Below are 20210 nucleotides of genomic sequence, written 5' to 3'. Positions count from 1 at the left end.
CACTGCCCGGCGAATGTTTTAACTACTAACTTTTGTTGTAGGTTTTAAGTTACCTAGCATGGGGGGAATATTCAGAGAGTTAGAAAACCCTGATTTAGTCATTTTAACTTTTATATATCCATCTGTCCTGATTTAAAAAAAATATATCAGTCTGAACAGTTGGCTCAGCAGTTAAGAGTACTGTTTCTCCAGAGAGAGGTCCTGAGTTCAGTTCCCAGCAACCACATGATGGCTCACAACCATCTGTAATGGGATCTGATGCCCTCTTCTGGTGTTCTGAAGATAGAGACAGTGTGCTCACATACATAAAACAACTGAGTCTTTAAAAAGATTCATCATGAACTGTAACAGTCACACTCATCACTCATAGAAAATTTTCTAGAAGAGGTGTTGGCAATAATTGGGGCCTTTTTTCAGGTTTTTTTCATTGGTGCATAGGTGGACCTTGTCCCATTTCTAGTTTTTTGCCTGTATACCCAGAAAACCTTGAAATCTCATATAATTAAGACCTAGTTGCCCATAACTAGCTAGGAGGAGTGATTGGATACAGGTGATAGTCCAGTGACCTTGTTTGTCTTTCTTTTGAAGGACTATTAACATTTAACAAGTCCAGCTGTTTTAAGCAGGTACAGTTGGAGTTCTGAAGATGGCCGTTGTTTAGCTTAGAAGGTATTGTGCAACATCACCTTAACAAGAGAAGGTTGAATTCAAGTTACACAGAGTGATGCAATAAATCAGTATCACACATGTACATTTGTTAAACCATTAGGCCTCGTAAGTGTTCACGTAAAATCTTATAGAACATAAGGCGGCCTTTATGACTTACGTAGCATGTAGGTTTTTTTTTTTTTATTGTAATCATCATTAAATTTATGTTTAAATCATCTGAAAGAATTTAGTTGAGGGAGCCCCATTGAAACGTCGATGCTGGAGTTATTGAGAGATTGTGGACAGAGGGTCTCTTATCCTTTCCATGTATGGGCATCATGTTAGCTGTTTTTTTTTTTTTTTTTTTTTTTTTTTAGTTTATTTATTTTATTTACATGAGTACATTGTAGCTGTCGTCAGACACACCAGAAGAGGGCATCAGATCCCATTACAGATGGTTGTGAGCCACCATGTGGTTGGCTGGGAATTGAACTCAGGACCTTTGGAAGAGCAGTCAGTACTCTTAACCACTGAGCCATCTCTCCAGCCCTCCGTTAGCTGGTTTTATTATAGACACTTTTATACTGTGAAGTAATCAATGGTAGCCGCTGTTGGAAATAGCTTATCTCTTGGCTGTTTGTAAGTACGTTATGTTGTTTTTCTTGACCTGTTTTGTTCTCCCTGTCGTAGAGTTGGGACTAGCCTGACTATGACACGGGCTTTGAAGGAAATGTTGAGATAAATAGGCCTGTGTCTGAAGCAGGCAGACCAAATGCCATCTCCAGAGCCAGCTTTTCAAGTGCGTTAAAACAGCCTGTGACAACTTTTCAGTATTATCCATATTCAAAAGACATTGAGTCTCTTCAAGGTTATACCCAGTGTCCTATATTTCCATAACCAGTTTGTTTGTCTATAGATGGGACAAAACAACTTGAAAAGCCTAACAGGTAACTGAAAAGTGGAAATTAATGCAAGACTATCCAAGCTTGGTAGGGCAGAAAACAAATGCAGATCAAAGATAAAGAAGTTCCAAGACCAGTTAGGGAAAGTTCGGGGCCCAGTGGAAACAACAGAATACAGTATAGATTTTATCTGTCTGGGCTAGGTTGTAAGTCTCAAAAAGCAAGGAACAATAGAACAAAAAACAAACACAGAGCAGACAAAAAAGAAGGAAATGGCATGCAGGTCTGGGAGAGTGTTATCCACTGCCTGAGTCACCCCCCCAGATGAGGGAAAGATGTAAGCCTTCAAGTTAGGAGGAGGCATCAGTGCTTCTGAGACCTAGGGGAGTCAAAACCGTGGGAAGTCGCTGCAGTCTCCAGGACATTGTGATCCAGGAGTGAAAGCTCCCAGTGCTTCTGGGGCCTGGTCGGGGTGCTTCCAAGTCAGACTCAGACCCACAGAGATAGTTCCTGTGTCCTCAGTTTGGGCGTGTGAATGGCAGTGATCTCCCTCTGGAAAGTTCTTTGAGCCTTTCCTTCCTTCCTGTGATACAGGGTTGTCACAGATAAGGAGGTACAGGGTATGCTCCTGAGAAAGTCCAGGCTGTGGGAGGGACACAGGCTTATAAACAGGTTATTGTGGTAAGTGCTGTGGGTGCTTTGGAAGATGGTTCCTCCATCTGGGAACCAGGATTCAGAGAGACTTTAGTGGAGGGGAGGGATACAGGAGTGAAAGAATGTTTTTGAGTTTGGGAAACGGGGAAGCAAGATGCCTCTTCAACTGCATGAGCAGAGAACTTGCAAGCCAAGAGCTACAGTTAGCTTTGTTACACACTGCTTGTCTAGATGCCCTTTGACTGCTGCTTTTCCCAGACTGCCTGGATCATGACTAAGCTTCCGCTTGTTTGTGATGACCCCACAGGCTATGCCTGAGCCTTCCTTTCCAGGACTGTGTAGATTGTTTGATTGGCTGCAGGCCATTCTTCAGTTTGAAGCACCTGGAGGCTTACCCTTTCCTGCTTCTTTTGGTAATCTGATTTGCCTGTGTCTTTGGAGGAGGTCAGTAAGTGGGTATTTTAATCTCCGTGCTCTCTGTTAGCTTTGCTTTCATTTAGATTTAGCTGGTCATTGTTGATTAAGATATTTTCTTCAGGGGGCTAGAGAGATGGCTCAGCGGTTAAGAGCAGTGACTGATCTTCCAGAGGTCCTGAGTTCAATTCCCAGCAACCACATAGTGGGTCACAACCATCTGTAATGGGATCCAATGCCCTCTTCTGAAGGCAACTACAATGTGCTCCTATACATAAAATAAAATAAATAATTCTTTTTTTTTTTTTTTTTTTTTTTTTTTTACTGGGCAGTGGTGGCGCACGCCTTTAATCCCAACACTTGGGAGGCAGAGGCAGGCGGATTTCTGAGTTCGAGGCCAGCCTGGTCTACAGAGTGAGTTCCAGGTACAGCCCGGGCTATACAGAGAAACCCTGTCTCGAAAAACCTAAATAAGTAAATAAATAAAACAATTCTTTAAAAAATATTTTCTTCAGTTTATTAGTAGGACTTGAGTAGCAACTCTGTCTGAACCCATAGCCAGTTTTTATTTTTAATGGACATCACCAACAGATGTGGAAGACTATGAAAAAGAAGGGCACCCTGTATAAGGGTAGAGTCTCAATTCTCAGCAAGGCTCCTTCAGTATGATTTTAGGTTCTCTTAAGTAACCCTACTATTGCCTGTGACTTCCAAGCTGTGGACCCCTAAGTCAGGGTTAGCCCAGTCGAATGGGATATATGTCGTCTGCTTTGTAGCTGTTTTATTCTCCCTAATCATGGGTGCTGCCCCCCTCCACACCTTAAACCTCATTCCTTTTGACTGGCTTCTCTAATGGCTCCATTTCCTTGAATCCTTTTTTTTTTTTCCCTTCACTACTGTGGAACTCAGCCAGAGTATAATGCATGCTAGACAAGCCCTCTACCACTGAACTCTGTCTCAGCCTGATCTCCTTGAATCTTTGGGTAAGAAAATCAAGCCACACCAGACAAGTACCACCTTCCAATTTAAAGTTACTCTGCTTGATTTTGTAAGTAACTCGCCTATCCAGTTCTTGTTTGAACTAAGGAAGTGTAACTCTTCCTCCTACCACCAAGTGGTTTGTGGGGTTTTGTGAGATTGGTTTTTCTCTAGCCCTGGCTATCAAATTTATAATCCTCCCACCTTGGCCCCTTGTTGAGTGTCGGGATTACTGGGGCATGGTCCTTAGCAGAGGAACAGGTGGGCAGTTCTGCTCCAGCAACTTAAGGGGGGAGTCAGGTAGGAGGAGGGTCCTTGTGATTGGTGACTTGCCCAGTGTGAGATGCCTCCTGACAGGCTCAGCCAGTGAATAGGAAACAGGGCAACCTTGTTCATGCAGCATAGTAGCTTTTCCAGGTTTAGCTGTGCAAGTTAAAAATGCAGCCTGGGTGTGCCCAGAGTTTGGCTTCAACAACTGGGGTGGGATCTGACAGCTCTGTATTCAAGATGTACCACAATAGTTTCTGAGACTTAACCAGCTCACAGTACTACTTTTAAAGTACTGGATCCTGGAAAAGACCAGGACCCTCTTTCAGCTCAGGGTTGGGGAGAGAAAACAAGGGAATTAGCAGGTGTAACAGGCACAAAGGAAAGTTATCTTAGGGAATCAAGGAGGGTTTCTGAGAAAGGAGATGCTGCCATAGACATTGAGAAAGGACACCGTCTTAGTAGTGGTTGCTTGTATTGGCTGGAATGGAAAGAGGCCTGCTGGTTGAATACATAGGTAGGCCAGGCAAGAGAAACCTGCAGACTCCTGTGCTTCACCCAGCAGGGCCAGATGTGGACTCTCCAACGTCTGTATGCGACAGGAATGGGGCCTGATTAATGGAGTTTAATTCCTTTGTTTGAGACAGGATTTCTCTGTGTAGCCCTGTTCTGGACCTCATTGTGTAGGCTTCTAATTGCCTGCCTCTGCCTCCCAAGTGTGGGATTAAAGACATGCACCACCACCACCCAGCTCATTTCTTTCTAATTTTTAAAAATAATATTTTTGGTTTCATTTCTTATTTATGTGTATACATGTGAGTGTGTGTGTGTGTGTGTGTGTGTGTGTGCCTTTGCATGTGGTGCCTGAAGAAGCTAGAAAGAGGCATCGTACATCATACTTTCTTTGGCTGAATTTGCAGGAAGTTGGTTGTGGGCCACCTTATGTGGGTACTGGGACCAAACTTGGATCAGGAAGAATAGCAAGTGTTTTTAACCACTACACCATTTCTCCAGCCTTTCCAATTTTAGGAGATTCTGAAATTGTACATTTTTTTTGTTGTTGTTGTTGCTGAATAGCTTTTTTTTTATAAGATTAACTTGTTTCATGTATATGAGTACTTTTGTATGAGTGTATGTCATGTATGTATGTGCACCAAATGTGTGCCCTTTGGAGGTCAGAATAGGGCATTGGATCCCTTGGAATTGAAGTTACTGATGGTTGTAGACCACTGTATTAATCATAGTTTCCATTTCTGTGAAGAGACGCCGTGACTATGGCAATTCTTATAAAGGACAACATTTAATTGGGGCTGGCTTACTGGTTCAGAGGTTCAGTCCATTATCATCAAGGTGGGAAACATGGTAACATCTAGGCAGGCACAGTACTGAAGGAGCCGAGAGCTCTACATCTTGATCAGAGTGCAACTAGAAGTCTGTCTGTCTGTCTGTCTTCCAGGCAGCTAGGAGAAGGATCTCAAACCCCACCTCCAAAGAAAGGGACACAGTTCCTCCAACAAGGCCACACCTCCTAATAGTGCCACTCGCTGAACCAAACATTTTCAAACTACCACACAGCCACTGTGCCAATCCTGGGAGCTGAACTTATATTCACTGCTAGAGTAACAGTCTTAACCACTGAGCTGAACTCCGCTTTTGATCTCTCTCTCTCTCTCTCTCTCTCTCTCTCTCTCTCTCTCTCTCCTCCCTACCTCCTTCTCTCTTTCTCTCTCTTGTTCTCTCTCTCTCTCTCTCTTTCTTTCTTTCTTTCTCTTTCTTTCTTTCTTTCTTTCTTTCTTTCTTTCTTTCTTTCTTTCTTTCTTTCTTTCTTTCTTTCTTTCATCTGTGTCTTGCAGTCTAGCTCAGACCAGCCTTGAACTCAACAGTCTTCTTGCCTCAATCTCCCAAATGCTCTGATTACAAGCATTGCCATGCATGGCTGTTACATCCTTTATCTTTATTCTGTTAGTCTTTTGAGTGCTGAGACCTACAGGTTGCCTTCCTTAGCCCTGCTAAGAGGTGCCTGCCTGTATAAAAGCACCATTTGTTTTAAGAGGCAGCTTCACTAGGTCTGCCTTCTCTTCCACACAGAAAGCAGGCATAATAATAGATACCCTAAGACAGATAGAGGGTTGACTAAGAGAATGACCAAGGGAGCAAACAGTTTTAACTGGTGATGGGCTCTCCATAATTTTGTTTATGATGCAAAGTTTAAAACCTGAGGCAAGAAAGAAGTATTTATGTTTTGTGTATATGGATGCCAGCAGGGTTCTGGAAATTGGAAATGAGCTTTCTGCTCAGTGTCTCCCACCTTTCCTCCATGGGCTGCTAGTAAGCCCCAGATCCATTTACTGTTTGAATATGTGTTTGCAGGCTCAGTGTCAGACCAGGAATTGGAGGCGTCCGATCTCGAGTTGGGCTCCAGCATAGTCTTCTTAGCCAGCCAGCTCGCATGGCCACTTTCCAGCAGAGATTTGATGCCCGGCAGAAGATTGGCCTCTCAGATGCTCGGCTCAAGCTGGGTGTCAAAGATGCCCGGGAAAAGCTTTTGCAGAAAGATGCCCGGTTTCGGATCAAAGGAAAAGTACAGGATGCCAGAGAGATGCTGAACTCACGAAAGCAGCAGAACACTGTGCCCCAGAAGCCCCGCCAGGTGGCTGATGCCCGGGAGAAGATCAGCTTGAAGAGGAGATCCCCTGCTACCTTCACAAGCCCACCCATTGGGACTGTGACCCCTGCTCTGAAACTCACCAAAACTATCCAGGTAGGTTGTGGCTCCCCTCCAGCATTTTCAGAAACCTGGGAAGAAAGCTAGAAGTATGCAGGGAAAATTGGGGAATGGCAAAAATACAGTTGTTCCAGGTGTTGGTCAGCACGTTCAGACTTCAGAAAGGCATAGAGGACATTACAGACAGTTTTGTGGAGCACAGGGTATTGTCTTTCAAAGGACAGGTCCACAAGAATGAACTGACTTTCCAAAGTGAGACCTAAGTAGAGAAAAAAACTGGGAGTGCGCAAAGCATGTTGTAGACAAGTCCTGTCTTAGTCCTCACTCAAACTTTAGAATTACTTTTTCATTGTAAAAGAATATGTAAGAAGTGAAAAGGAAGCCGGGCGGTGGTGGCGCACACCTTTAATCCCAGCACTTGGGAGGCAGAGGCAGGCGGATTTCTGAGTTCGAGGCCAGCCTGGTCTACAGAGTGAGTTCAGGACAGCCCGGGCTATACAGAGAAACCCTGTCTTGAAAAACCAAAACAAACAAACAAACAAACAAAAAAGTGAAAAGGAGTGCAGGAGTGCATCTGCATCTGACATTACTTAATCAGCCAGTCAGTGGGAGGACCAGGGTAGGAGCCCAGGAAATCTGACTGTTTTTGTCCAGTGCCCTGGCTACCCCAGACAAGCTCCACTCCAGGAGGAGAGGAAACTGCAAAACTAACTATATTAGCTTTGTTATCAGGGAAGGGCAGTACCAGTTGTTGACTGAGCCAAGTTCATTGATCTCTTCAGGTCCATTATTGCATGACCTTTGCTGATACCTGTATACACCAGCCTATTTTAAATTCATTGACCTACTTAGGATACACATGAACCCTCTGGGATGGATTATGACTACTGGATATTTTTAGGTTCCACAGCAAAAGGCCATGGTGCCACTTCATGCCCATCCTGCTGGAATGAGGATCAATGTTGTCAATAACCACCAGGCCAAACAGGTAGAATGAGTGTGTGTGGTACCCACATGTGAGTATGTATGCATGCATTTTGCTTTGATGAAGTCTGTTCGGGTAGATCGATTGAGGACTGGCCTGGGGCTCCTATTTCGAAGTACCAGAAGGTTTTCAATTTGGAGTTTGTGAGTTTTAGGAAGAAATTTGTGCTAGGTGTGATGGCACACACATTTAATCCTAGAGCTCAGGGAGCAGAGGCAGGTGAATCTCTGTGAGTTTGAGGCTAGCCTGATCCACATAGTGAGATGCTATTGCAGAAAAAGAAGCAGAAGCCCCTTAGAAGACATGCTGGTTCTTACCTGTAAGCTCAGTACTTGGAGGTTGGCTCAGAGCTCATTAATTTGAGGCCTACCTGGGCCATATAGTGCATTCAGGACAGCCTGGGCTACAGAATGAGACCTTGTTTTAGAAAAAGAAAGAAACTTCTTAATCCAGGCATGGTGTATGTGTAACCAGGGAGGCAGAGCCAGGAGGGTCATAATGTCTAGGACAGCCTCAGCTTCATAGGAAGACTGTCTTCAAAAGGAAACTTTAAAAAAAAATTTATTTACTTTATACATGTGAGTACACTGTCAGTCAGATCCCATTATAGATGGCTGTGAGCCACCATGTGGTTGGTGGGACTTGAACTCAGGACCTCTGGAAGAGCAGTCAGTACTTTTAACCTCTGAGCCATCTCTCCAGCCCTGAAACTTTTTTTTTTTTTGAGACAAGGTCTCATGTAGTCAGGCTGGTTTCTAGTTCATTATGAACATCATCTGATACTCCTGCCTCCTACCTTCCTGGTATGTTGTGCCGATGAAGCCAGAGCTTTTGTGGTTTACTGTCTAAGCAGCTACACTCAAGCCTCCGAGGAGGCTTGCTACTGAGAGAGGAAAGGCATACAGGTCAGTAGAAGACAGGAAAATCAAATAGTGACTATAAACATTGTATGTGTCTAATAAAGAAAAACACCCCGTGTGCCCGCTCAGCAAGCAAACACTAGAGACCCTGCTGAGCTTCCTGTCGAGGTTTGTTTGTTTGTTTGTAAAAATGTATCAGTGTTTGTTTGCATGTATGTATGTGTGCCACATGCATGTATGTGTGCCGCATGTATACCTGTTGCTGCGGAAGTCAGAAGAAGGTCCCTAGAACTGGAGTTCCGCCTTTCATGTGGGTGCTGGGAACTGAGAGAGCAGCAAGTGCTCTTAATGCTGAGCCTCTCTGCAGCCCCTTGTTGTTTTGATGTGCTGGGTATGGACAGGGCCTTACGGTGCTGGACAAGTACTGGACCACTGACCCCTCCTCCAGTTTTCCTGGTTTTTCATTTGCTACTTTTTGTTTAATACCTGGGTAGGATTGAAATTGAGATTATGTTCTCACCCAATTTTCAATGTTCTTTTTTTTTCTTCAGAATTTGTTTCAAATTTATAGTAACATCTTTAAAAACCGGATAATCTGCTGATTTGACATTTTTCTGCCAGAAATACTAAGCTGTGAACATCTTTGGAATGAAATTCTTTGTAGGGTTTAGGTTTACTTCAGCAGACCAGACTTTGAGATGACTTTCCAAGCCAATTGATACATAGTCTTGTACTTCACAGTGCCATTGTGCTCAGTGATAAACTGCCAAAGAGGCATATACCAGACTGTGTAGTAGGCCCTACCATCTTACCATCTAGGTTGTTGTAAGTAGTGTAAGTATACTTTGTTGTCTCACAGGGAACTCCATCCTCAGACTGTATCATTAACTGAATATAAAATGTTATAGAGATTCTGAATATACATTTGCTACCTATAAAACTTATTTCTGACCATGTGTTAGTACTTGGGAGGCTGGGGACAGGAGGATTGAGTTTCAGGCCAGTTGGCCTGCATGGATGTTTTACCGAAAAGGAATTCTGAGCTCCTATATTAAGTAGTTCTTAGCAGTTGTTATTGGGTTCTGTGGTAGGAGTCCCCTGTGAAGACCTGGGTCATGTTTCTCGACCCCTGTACTCATGTGTCACACTCCTTCCTAAGTCCTTGTTCATTTCAGAAGCCATTGTTCTACTCTTGGTTCAGATGTGTGTTGAGAGCCTGCATGCTGTCTTAGCATTTATCCAAGTGATTGATTTATTTCAGGGTGCTAGGGATCACTGAGTGACATTCCTAGCCCAACTACTGTTTGTTTCTTCTCAGAACCTGTATGACCTAGATGAAGATGACGACATTTCGGCACCTGTTCCCACTAAACAGATGAAGTTTGCAGCCACAGGCAGCCTTGTTCACCACATGGTATGGCGATTTTTCCTTTCCTTTGCTGCGCTCTGCACATCAGATCAAGTGGATGGATGAGGTTGTAGACAATCAGGCCTCTCATTGATTTGGACTATAAGCTTTTTAGAGCTGTAACTAGCCAGCTCCTTGGTTTTAACATTGCTAAGACTGGGGTGCCAAGGTCCTATGCAGTGACATGAAGAGCTGCAGTCCCAGGAGCTGGTTTGAGTCGCTTGAAGGGAATTGTGTCCTAGTCCATTTTCGGCTACTATAACAGTACAACAGCTGGGTAAACTGTAAGCAGTGTAAGTTTACCAGGAAGTCAAGAAAGTTGGGCTGCATAGTAAGGGTACTGGTCAGACATCACGCAGAGAAGTGAGAAACCAGTGTCTGGGAGCCTGAGGAAGGTCCTGCTTCAGAGACTCAGCTCTGGCCAGGATCCCAACTGTGATGCAGTCTCCTGGTTACTAATTAAGGTCTTACAGTGGTTGTGAGGTTGAACGATTCCAGTTCATTCAAAGGGAAGAGGCCTTTCCAGTAATTAGACTGTTTGAGCCTGTCTGCCTGCCTGTCTGCTGGCTGAGTCCATTGCTAACTCCAGTTGGAAAAACAGTGCTTATAGCAATTCACTTAAGATTTCCGCTCCTTCTCAGTGACATAGGTTTGCTTTTACGATAAGGAAGCAGCACATAGAGGGTAGATGAACCTGTTCAGCATTATCCAGTTTATAAGTAAGACATGGAGTTGTTGAGCTAGATCAGAATGGTTCCCAGGGCATTGTCCTGGCTCTTGAGACACAGTCAGTCTGCCATGGGAAGATGCTCCAGCCAGACTAGCAGAAGTCTAGTGAATTGACCCTGCTGCATACATACTCTCTACTTCTCTGGCTGTGGCATCCCTCCTTTATTCCTGTTCAGTTGACACCAAACCTTAAGTCAGCAAAACCACCTGCTGCTTTAGTTCGTTCAACTTTCTAGACAATTCTGATGGTCTGTGTATGCTAAGTTTCTGCAGCCTGTCCTTACAGTCTGGGAGCTACAGAGGCTATGACTGTGCATGGTGCCTCTACATTGCCAGGTCAGAGACCAAAAGCTATGGTCTATGGCTTCCTAAGAGTCCCTAGGGGCTGGAGAGATGGCTCAGTGGTTAAGAGCACTGGCTGCGCCGGGTGGTGGCGCGCGCCTTTAATCCCAGCACTTGGGAGGCAGAGGTAGGCGGATTTCTGAGTTCGAGGCCAGCCTGGTCTACAGAGTGAATTCCAGGACAGCCAAGGCTATACAGGGAAACCCTGTCTCGAAACCCACCCCCAAAAACAAAGCACTGGCTGCTCTTCAAGAGGTCCTGGGTTCAATTCCCAGGAGCCATGTGGTAGCTCACATCCATCTGTAACCCCAGTTCCAGGGGATCTGACAGATATAGCTGCAAACAAAACACCAGTGCACAGAAAAGAAAAATTAATCATTAAAAAAAGGAAATGGAAAGAGAGTTGTGTGTTCAGCTATCTTCCAGCTGATAATCCTTTCATCGAAGTGGAAGCTTTTGGAAGAATGAGTTTGACCTCAGGCTTCTGGCCTTCTGACCAGCAATAAATGAGCCTGTGGCTCTTGAGGCTCAGGTCCTGTCCATGATGATGACCATATGGTACAAGTCAAGCAGGTTTATTTACCACAGGCTAATCGAATTAGAGCCCTGGCTGCAGGTAGCACATAGGCCTTTTAAAGCAAAAAAAAAAAAAAAAAAAAAAAAAGGCAGGAAAAAGGGCAGTAGGAACAACTTGTCCTTTATGGTGATTGGTTGTATCTGTGTCAGCAAGGAACTGATTGGTCCTGGTTAACTCCAGGTTTACCTGGGAAGGGTGGGTGGGGTCTGGGACAAGTTGTTTACTAGCTAAGTAAGGCAGGGGGCAGGGGGTGAATGGGGGAGGGAAGGGTAGAATTACCTTGTGTCACTTCATGGCTCTTGAGTAAGTTTCTTGGTCTGTATTGTAAAACCCAAATGAAAAGGACCTCACCGATCCGTGGAGAACTGCAGACGCACCCCAAATCACTCACGAGAAACACAACTTGATGCAAATCGCAAGAGGTTTACTGGCTAGCCAGGGCTGTCTTTCCTTCAAGCCCAAGCAGGGGCAGCGGAATTCAGCAAAAGAACAAAAGACAAAAGAAGTTTACAGCTTTTAAGGGTGAATCTACAAACCAGGTGGGGGTGGAGTTAGGGAAGGGGGAAGGCTGAGAGTGGAGTTAGGGAAGGGGGAAGGAGGGGGAACAGGTCACTAGGTCATCGATACATTTGATCTCAAATTCCTAAGATGCATGGTGTGTCACTTTATAATTGGCTATTTCGAAGTAGTTTCACACTATATATCATGAGCTCCAGTTCAAGGGGGTCAGGCTTATCTCAAACTTTTAGCATCCTGGCACCAACTGTCTCAGGGCTGTTAGTTCAAAGCCCGGCCAAGCTAATCTCGGGCCCATAGCATCCTGACACCATGAATCTTAAGATTTGTTTAGTTAGGGCCATCTGTTCAAATGGTCAGCTAATTTCCTGGGACTGAGGCAACACAGTGTTTGACTTACAGGTTTTTATGTCTTTGCTTTTAAAAGTAGGGTTCAGGGGATCAACTTATGATTTTTCTATCTTTCAGTATGAAGTTCTCTTACTATGGGAAGTGGCTTCTATGTTTCCCAGCAAGGGTTCTGTCACTGCATGATCTGTGCTTTGCTCTTGCTTTTGCTCCTCCTGTGCAGTATGCAGTGCTGGTACCAGCTGTCCTTCCCTTTGTGCGTGGACTGAAGCTTTGGGGATCTTGCATTAGCTTTGTTTTCAGCTCTTCCGACAGTGGCCTCTCTCTCTGGTTTCTCAGACTGTTTTCTGCCTGTTTGTGTAGACTGGACTGAGCAGTTCCAAGCTGTCCGTGTCCAAGGCCCTCCCTCTCACAAAAGTGGTCCAGAATGATGCCTACACTGCTCCTGTTCTCCCAGCCTCTGTTCGAACCAAAGCCTTGACCAACATGTCCCGGACACTGGTGAACAAGGAGGAGCCTCCCAAAGAGCTGCCACCTGCTGAGGTAGGTGAAAGATACAGCTAAGTGTCAGCTTGTGTTGGGTGTCAGTGTGCTATGTGTACCCTAGAGGGTCCTCAGAACACTCTGTGACTTGGATGTTACCGCCCCTTTCTGCAATGAATAAACTGGTACCTTGGACTCTGTTTCCAGTGAGCTTGCTGGCCAGTGAGGACCCTTGTAGAGAAATCACACTATGTGGCATGACAGTCCCAGAAGAGAGTACTGAGAACCATGAGGAGATGGCACCTTGGGCCTCTCAGGAATTTAAACCTACACCATTTGTTCTGACTGGGTCTAGAAGCATGGATAACATTCCATGCAGAAGCTTGGGTTGAAGGGCCTGTATCTCCTAGGAAGTAGCAGAGGTCTCCTGGTCTCTACTGTCCAGGATTCCTGGTGTGATGGATGAACTCTGAATGGGGTTTCTGCTATGTCTTTCTGTTAAGTTGTCTGGAGTGAGTTTTGTGGGGGTGCATGGTACTTTCTGACACTATTCATGCTTGTCTCTGGCAGCCTGTGCTTAGCCCCTTGGAAGGTACCAAGATGACTGTGAATAATCTACACCCTCGAGTCACAGAGGAAGACATAGTTGTAAGTACCATAATGGGCCACCTGGACCTTTTAGTCACAGGCTGCTTCTGTGGGATAAGTTTCTAGGACCATGTCAGTTTAATGATTTGCTGTTGTTCAAAGGATGGTCATGTTTAAGGTAGGGGTTTTAGTTTGGTTTGGTTTTGGTTTTTCTAGATATTGTTTTTCTGTATAACAGAACCCTGGCTGTCCTGCACTCACTTTGTAGATCTGGCTGACCTTGAACTCACAGAGATCCACCTGCCTCACCACTCCTGGCTCAGGTTTCAGTTCTGATTTGCCACTCTCATATATCTTCACATGGTACACCCTCTGTGGCCTCTGCCTCCCTCGTCACTGAAATATGGTGATTACATATGAAGACAGCATGTACAAAGCACTCCTTTAAAGATGAAACTGGGTTTGTAGCTCACACTTGTAGTTAATGCCACACAGCATCCCAAAGGCTGTGGCAGGAAGCTAGCTAGGAGGAGCCCCAGCCTGAGAGTAGAAGGCAGCACCCATCGGCCATCTGTGTCTAATTTGCTAGGACCCTCCTGATTTTAGTGCTCTAGGTCCCATGCCATGTCCTGGGAACATCCTCCTTAGGCAACCTTGACTGTCAAGTCACCCAGAGTAGAACGCCAGCACCCATAGTTGCAACCGTTTCCCTCCCCATGGTGCGTTTGCCACTGCCTTTACCCGTTTGTTTTGTGTTTCTGTCCCAGAGCTCTGTGAAAGCACTTTGATAAGCCTGGGCCCAGTTCTAACTCTGAGCTCTCTGAAATTCCATAATTGTTATCACTGTTGAACTGCACAGGGAGAACTTGGTACAGGGCACTTTGTGGGAGGTCACTTGTACTGCAAGCGAAGAATCCCAGCAGACAAGGACCTACCCTGAAATCCTGGATGTGCTGCTGCAGTGCAGTTCTTAGAGAATATGAGTGGCAAGTAGTCTGTATTTCCCTCCCAACCTCACTTGTCCTTTGCAGGAGCTTTTCTGTGTGTGTGGAGCTCTCAAGCGGGCTCGACTGGTCCATCCTGGGGTAGCAGAAGTTGTCTTCGTGAAGAAGGATGATGCCATCACTGCTTATAAAAAATACAACAACCGATGTCTGGATGGTACGTTGGGGGAGGGGGCTCCCCTCTTTGTTTTAAAGCAGTGAGCTTTTGGGGTAAACTATCCTCTGAGATTAGAACAAAGACATCTTGGGGAACTCACCCTCCTAGGGCTTCTGGGTAACACGAAGAGACAGCCATGTGCACTCTCTGAGTAGTGCATCTCTGTGGATGAGTCTCTTAAAGGGTCTTGCTGGGAAAGCTGAGTGCCACAGCCTCTCCGTTCGCATGTGGTTGGGCTTCACAGAGGCCGGGAGTCTTGGCTTCTGGGGGAGATCTACCAGGGCTTCCTATTTCTATCTCAAGCTACACAGTTGGGAGCTCTAGGCCATGCTCCTTTTCCTCTTGCTCACTATGAATGTGCCGAGGGCCTGATGAGGACCAGGGCTCTGCACTAGAAGCAAGGAGGGAGAGAAAAGCAAAGATGGTTTGCATTTCCCTGTTGGCTAATGGTGTTGACCATTTTGTCGTGTGCTTATCTGCTATGTTTGTATTTTCTAGAGAAATGTCTATTCTTTGCTCAGTCTATCATTGGATTCTTTTTTGTTTGTCTTTGATTTTTGAGACAGGGTTTCTCTGTGTAGTCTTGGCTCTCTCTGTGTCGACCAGACTGGCCTCAAACTCAGGCCTCTGTCGTCCAATTTCTAGGATTAAAGGCATATGCCACTGTCCAATTGGATTCTTTTTTTTTTTTTTTTTAATCTTGAGCTGTAAAGGTTCTTCATATACTCACAAGGCTAGACAGACAGCACATGGGTTAAGTGTAAGCATAAGCACTCGAGGTGAGGCCCCTGTGCTGTGTGAAAGGCCACATGCTGCCTTGATGCCATAGCTGTTGGTGCAGTAGCAAATAGATCTCTTTTGTGGGCCATCCCCCCCCCCCTTTTTCTTTTGATGGGGGTGGTTGTATATGTATACAACAGGGTCTCCCTCTGCAGCTTAGCCTGGTGTCAGACTCAAAGCAGTACTCCAGTCTCTATCTCCCAAGGGCTGAGATTACAAGCATGCACCATTAGGGCAACTTAATTTTGTGGTACTTTTTTTTTTTTTGGTGCCAGGGATCAAACCAAGGGCCTCACACATTCGAGGCAAACACCCTCCCACTGAGCTACAGCTCGGGCTCTGTGCCTTTAACTAGCAGCATTGACTAGGCATGAAACTCTTAATGCATGTGACAGCTCTTTCTCATCATAGCTAATCATGGAGCTCACACTTGAGCACTGCCTGACACAGTCTAGCCTGAGGTGCATAGTTTCAGGACAGCCTAGGCTATAAAATTAGAACTTGTCTTAAACAAACTCGTTATAGGGTTATTAGTTGATCTGATTTTAGTGTTGTGTTTCAGGGCAATCGGCATGCCAGAGAGAGACAGGTAGCTGGTTGGTGGAGCAGCCAGAACACACACTTCTTTCTGATGCTTCTTACTGTATCACATGACAGATGTCATAACCCTGAGGCAGCTCCAGGCAGAGCAGATTCACCAAAACATGACAGAGACTTAGAATGAGCACTGATCCTGCATAAAGTAGCACTGCTAACCTCTTTGATTTGGGGTGCTAAGAACCTTCAGTTTGAAGAGAGGAAGGGGGATAAACCCTGAAGACACTGTAGTGCAGAGTGCAGCATGGTGGGCTGTGCCTGCATCAGCAGGGTGAACTTAGTCCAGCTGTACTCTTGCAGCAATCAGTGACCTGCGCACGAGCACTACTAGTGATCAGGGTTGGGTTCTTGATTGGGTTCAGTGTGTATTGAGTTGTTCTCTTTGTGGTTGCTCAAGGGTTTGCAGTGCACATTATAATTTATGTTTCAGAAACTGTTTCAGGTTAATATTGACTTTCCTTGGGCACAGAAATGCTCTCCTGGGTAGCTCTGTTCCCTTTGCACATTGTATCACACAGCAGGAGTGCAGTCTCATAGCACCAGATCCTCTATGGCAAAGGGAAGCCTTGTATTACAAGCCTTTTCACACAGGTTCATAGCCTACACATCTACTGTGTACCTCACAGACTTGTTTGAGTGGCTCCTGACTGTAATTCCTTCCCCACCGCACAGTCACCGTCTCCATAGTAAAGTAAAGTTGTGGCCTTTTTGCTTCCTGGCCTCCTTACTGAGGATCTCTCACACTCTTGGGTTTCCTTAGTGTCTCCATGTGTTAGTGTGCTTCCTGTCGCTCTGATGAAGTACTTGAGGCTATATTCTTTTTACAGAAAAGAAACTTCTTGGGGGTTTTCCGAGGCAGCACAAATGAGCATGGGTTTAGCATAGATGAGGACTTCCTAACCAAGCCTGTTGTTCTCATCACACAGTATGCCATACTTAGTGATCACATGTTTCACAAAGGATGAACAGTTTAAGCATGGAGCTGGGGAAGAGACACCTCAATCACCTTCCCACAGATAAAGTTTAGGGGTCTAATAGGTGAAAGATTCCGTGTGATCTAAGGTGAAAGTCAGACTTCACAGCTCCATAGGATGTGTGTTCAGAAAATAACCATTGGCTGCGCCTCCAGACCTGTTAGATAGCTTCTGTGTGTTTTGCACTAGGTATCCCAGGCTGCCAGTAAACTTGGAATCCTTCTGAGTCTCAATATTTAGATTTCTGAGCTGTGCCACTATGCCTGGCTTCAGTGGTAGAATTTGACCCTTGGTCATGGAGTTGGTGATTCTTGTCCACTGGTGAGGAACAGGTCTCTTGATGGAGCCTTTTCATTTTTGGTTTCAGGGCAACCTATGAAGTGCAACCTTCACATGAATGGAAATGTCATCACCTCAGACCAACCCATCCTGCTGTAAGTACTAGGGGCACAGACTGGGACAGAGTCCCTGCTGATTTACTCTGCAGTCACCTCTTTTCTGATGCTCAGTGGTCGACCAGGATGCTTGAATTAGAACCGAGCGGTTTGTCTCAGACTGTCTCCAGGGTTTTATTAGTGTCATATTGATTAATATGACAGTGTCCAGCACCTCTGAGGGAAGTGGAGAGCAAGCTCTCACATCCACTTTGTATGACCTTCATCTTCATGGTAAAAAGTAACTGCACTTCCCTGGGATTGACTGTAATACGTGACTTTGTTTGACCACCCAGAAAAACATGCAGACTTTCCAGATGTGAAACTGAAGCACTCAGCGGGCTGTAGCTAGGTTTTGCTTTCTTTTGTTTTTTAACAGTAAATAAGAAAAGTAACAGTTTCCAATAAGATGAAGTCAGATAGAGGATGTGGAGAGCGTTGTGCTCCATGCCCAGCTCCCACAGATGCGGGGGGAGGGGGCAGCACCACCTAGGGAGAAACTGACAGGGATTGGGTTCTCTGCTCTCACAGGCGGTTGAGTGACAGCCCCTCAGTGAAGAAGGAGAGTGAGCTGCCACGGAGGGGCAATCCTGCCTCTTCCAACCCTCCTGCCGAAGTGGACCCCGACACCATTCTCAGAGCACTCTTCAAGTCCTCAGGGGCCTCTGTGACCACACAACCCACAGAATTCAAAATCAAACTTTGAGGAGGGGAGCGAGGCAGCCAGAAACAGGGCAGAGGAGGGTGGCTCTGTTTCCCAAGGCAAAGTTGAGACCAACAGGCCGTTGGACTGAAACCCCCTGAACAAGGGACAAGGTACCAGGGAGAGCTTCCTCGTTGGACGGGACCCACCTTTCTGTGTTGCTCTACACCTTGCCCTTCTGTGCGTTCCATTTCTGTAGTATGTCTCCTCTTTCCTCCATTCACCATCGAGGTAGGCTTGTTTGTCGGTGTTCCTTCCCTACCCTAGGCCCCTAGCTGACTGCTTCCCTAGAAATGGTGTACTGTTTCCCTGGGTGGTCTTCTTGGGGCCCCATGGGATACAGGGTACAGGAGTTGTTGGAAAGACTGCTTTTTTTAATGTTTTGTTTTCAAGAGTTTTCTTGTTCTGTTGAAGTTTTCACACAAAACAGAATGAATGGGACCTGCTGCCATTCATTCTATGGGCACTAGGTCAGCTGGGATTGCATCAGGTCACTTATTGTGCTCTCAGCACTATCATCTTAGGCCTGACTGCTAATGGGCAGGGCTCTATGACGGGCAGGGAGGGCAGCTGTGTTGCCAGCTCTTGGCTGCCTGTGCTGTTTTGGGCAGTGTGCAAGGCATCCCAGAGTTCATGGTCCCTTGTTAGTGTTGTGCCAAAGGCCCTGGTTCAGTTCTCTGCACTTCTATATAGGAGTGAGGAGGGACCTTTACCTGTTAGCCCTCTTGGTTCTCACCTGATAGGGCAGCATCAAAGCCTGATTTGGGTGCAGATGCCAGCTCCAAGTTGGTTGAGCCTTTTTCCAGGTTCTACCCCGGGCTGCAGCATAGAGGACTTGGGGGGTAGGGGGATTGATTGAATCAGAGACATTGGCTGGCTCTGGCTCTGCTTTTTTGGCTTTGGTTATCTACAGAACAGCAATCAGTGTTGCCCAAAGTACAGCCACCACCAGGGCATTGTCTCTAGTGTAAGTGACCCCCAGTGATGAGTGGTCTGGGTAGAGACTGTTACTTTATACAGTCTGCTCCCACACTGTTACTATGGAACTGTGGGACTTAGGCAGGTGCTGAGTGTCAGGTCGCTGTGTTCCAGAGCTGGTCAGTAGTCCCCTGTCAGTGGAATAGATGATGCTAAGCTGTCATAGGTGGAGCAGGATCCTAAGGGGACACATTATCAGTAGTGTGTGCTGTAAAGGGACAAGAGGAGGAAGTAGAGGAAGCTGAGGCACTGTGACCTATTCAAGGCTAGCCCAGTAAAGAGAACTTCAACTAACTTACTTTCCTGAGTTAGATATACCCAGCTGGAATGGTCTGTTTTGAGTCAAAATCAGTCCTTCAGCTCTAAGGTTGCCCAGCAAAGGAATCCAGGAATGACATCTGGGGTGTCCACTCCTAAAGAAGCCTCTTTCTCTTAAACCCTTCTAAATGGGTACAACCTTAATTCTTCTCAGAAACTGGAAGACATTCCTCTGTGTTTGCCCCTCCTGGCCCAAGAGAACACCCCTAGACATTAGGGCCTAACTTCTCTGCCACTGGGAACAGTTGGCATGCCTTTTGCTTTGTGTGCAGTAGGGATGGCTGAGGATGGCCTGAACTGAGTCAGCCTCACCCTCCTGGCCATGTGGTACTTTGGGGAGTGGGGTGTTTGCTCCTCCTGCATTTCAGAATGTCATCTTGGGAAACAGAAAAGAAGATGGGCCAACCCCTATGTCCCCCACTCCCTTGCATTCTTTGTGTCTTGTTCAGGAGAGAAAGGCATTGTGGGATGGAGGGGCTTGTTACTTTCCATTTCTCAATAAACATTTGTTATTCCTAACTTTGAGCTATAATGTCTTTTTTCATTGCTTTTATTATATTTATTGGGTATGTGTGCATTTCATGATCCATGTGTGGTGGTCAAGGGCCAACCTGAGGGAGTTCATTCTCTCCTTCCACCACATGGGTTCTGTGATTGAAACTCAGTTTATCAGGCTTAAGAATAAGCACCTTTACCTACTGAGCCATCTTGTTGACTCTGGGCTGTTCTCCCACACACACCTCTACCCCTCTGTGTGTGTGTGTGTGCGCGCGCGCGTGTGTGTATGCACAAGTGTACAAGTGTGTGGGCATACTTAATGCCTAAAGAGAACATCAGATCC

General features: G+C 45.8%; 1 protein-coding gene across 1 annotated transcript in view; it reads left to right on the top strand.

Moving 5' to 3' along the window:
• Poldip3 (DNA polymerase delta interacting protein 3) overlaps positions 1-19888 on the top strand; it is a 30768-nt gene extending 10880 nt beyond the window's left edge. Inside the window, exons 2-9 of the mRNA XM_034516556.2 lie at positions 6234-6624; positions 7490-7576; positions 9752-9847; positions 12717-12896; positions 13407-13484; positions 14456-14585; positions 17304-17370; positions 17902-19888. Coding sequence (XP_034372447.1) covers positions 6234-6624; positions 7490-7576; positions 9752-9847; positions 12717-12896; positions 13407-13484; positions 14456-14585; positions 17304-17370; positions 17902-18076 — 1204 coding nt within the window. The 3' untranslated portion in view covers positions 18077-19888. The remainder of the gene's footprint in view (positions 1-6233; positions 6625-7489; positions 7577-9751; positions 9848-12716; positions 12897-13406; positions 13485-14455; positions 14586-17303; positions 17371-17901) is intronic.
• Positions 19889-20210: the final 322 nt, after the last annotated feature.

Source organism: Arvicanthis niloticus, chromosome 13 (assembly GCF_011762505.2).
Source record: "Arvicanthis niloticus isolate mArvNil1 chromosome 13, mArvNil1.pat.X, whole genome shotgun sequence".
Lineage (NCBI taxonomy): Eukaryota > Metazoa > Chordata > Mammalia > Rodentia > Muridae > Arvicanthis > Arvicanthis niloticus.
The sequence above is the reverse complement of the archived record's forward strand: the minus strand, read 5'-3'. Positions and strand labels throughout refer to the sequence as shown.